General features: G+C 18.2%; 1 protein-coding gene across 13 annotated transcripts in view; it reads right to left on the bottom strand.

The window, feature by feature from the left end:
* LOC102678265 (inositol hexakisphosphate and diphosphoinositol-pentakisphosphate kinase 2) overlaps nt 1-374 on the bottom strand; it is a 17,147-nt gene that overhangs the window by 15,924 nt on the left and 849 nt on the right. For all 13 annotated transcript variants that reach the window (XM_031512166.1, XM_006619222.2, XM_031512168.1 and 10 more), the window contains one exon: nt 69-176. In XM_031512166.1, the coding sequence (XP_031368026.1) occupies nt 69-176 (108 nt within the window). The remainder of the gene's footprint in view (nt 1-68; nt 177-374) is intronic.

Genomic DNA, 374 nt, shown 5'->3' with positions numbered 1-374 from the left:
TTAATTAATTAATTTATTATTAATAAAATAATTGATTTACTTTTAATAAATAATATAAAAACACTTACTCTTTTTGATGAACGATATATAGAAGAAGCTACAGGTCCCACAAGGGTTGATTGCACAGTATTTAAATCCCCTACATAGAAAATTGGTCGACTAGCACTCCGTAGACCCTATTAATTAATTATTACTTGTCAGAAACTTAAATTTCTAATAATTTTCTTAACAAATTTATTTATTATTCTTATTATTATTTTAAATTGATTAATAAGATTATTTGATTATTATTTATTTTTATAATTATTTGTTATATTGATTTATTAAAAATAAATTAATTTCATTAAATTAAAATAAATTCAAAATCAATAACA

The sequence above is a fragment of the Apis dorsata genome, unplaced genomic scaffold, assembly GCF_000469605.1.
Source record: "Apis dorsata unplaced genomic scaffold, Apis dorsata 1.3 scaffold_397, whole genome shotgun sequence".
In the NCBI taxonomy this organism is placed as follows: domain Eukaryota; kingdom Metazoa; phylum Arthropoda; class Insecta; order Hymenoptera; family Apidae; genus Apis; species Apis dorsata.
Note: the sequence above shows the minus strand (reverse complement) of the source record. Positions and strands in the feature narration are given on the sequence as shown.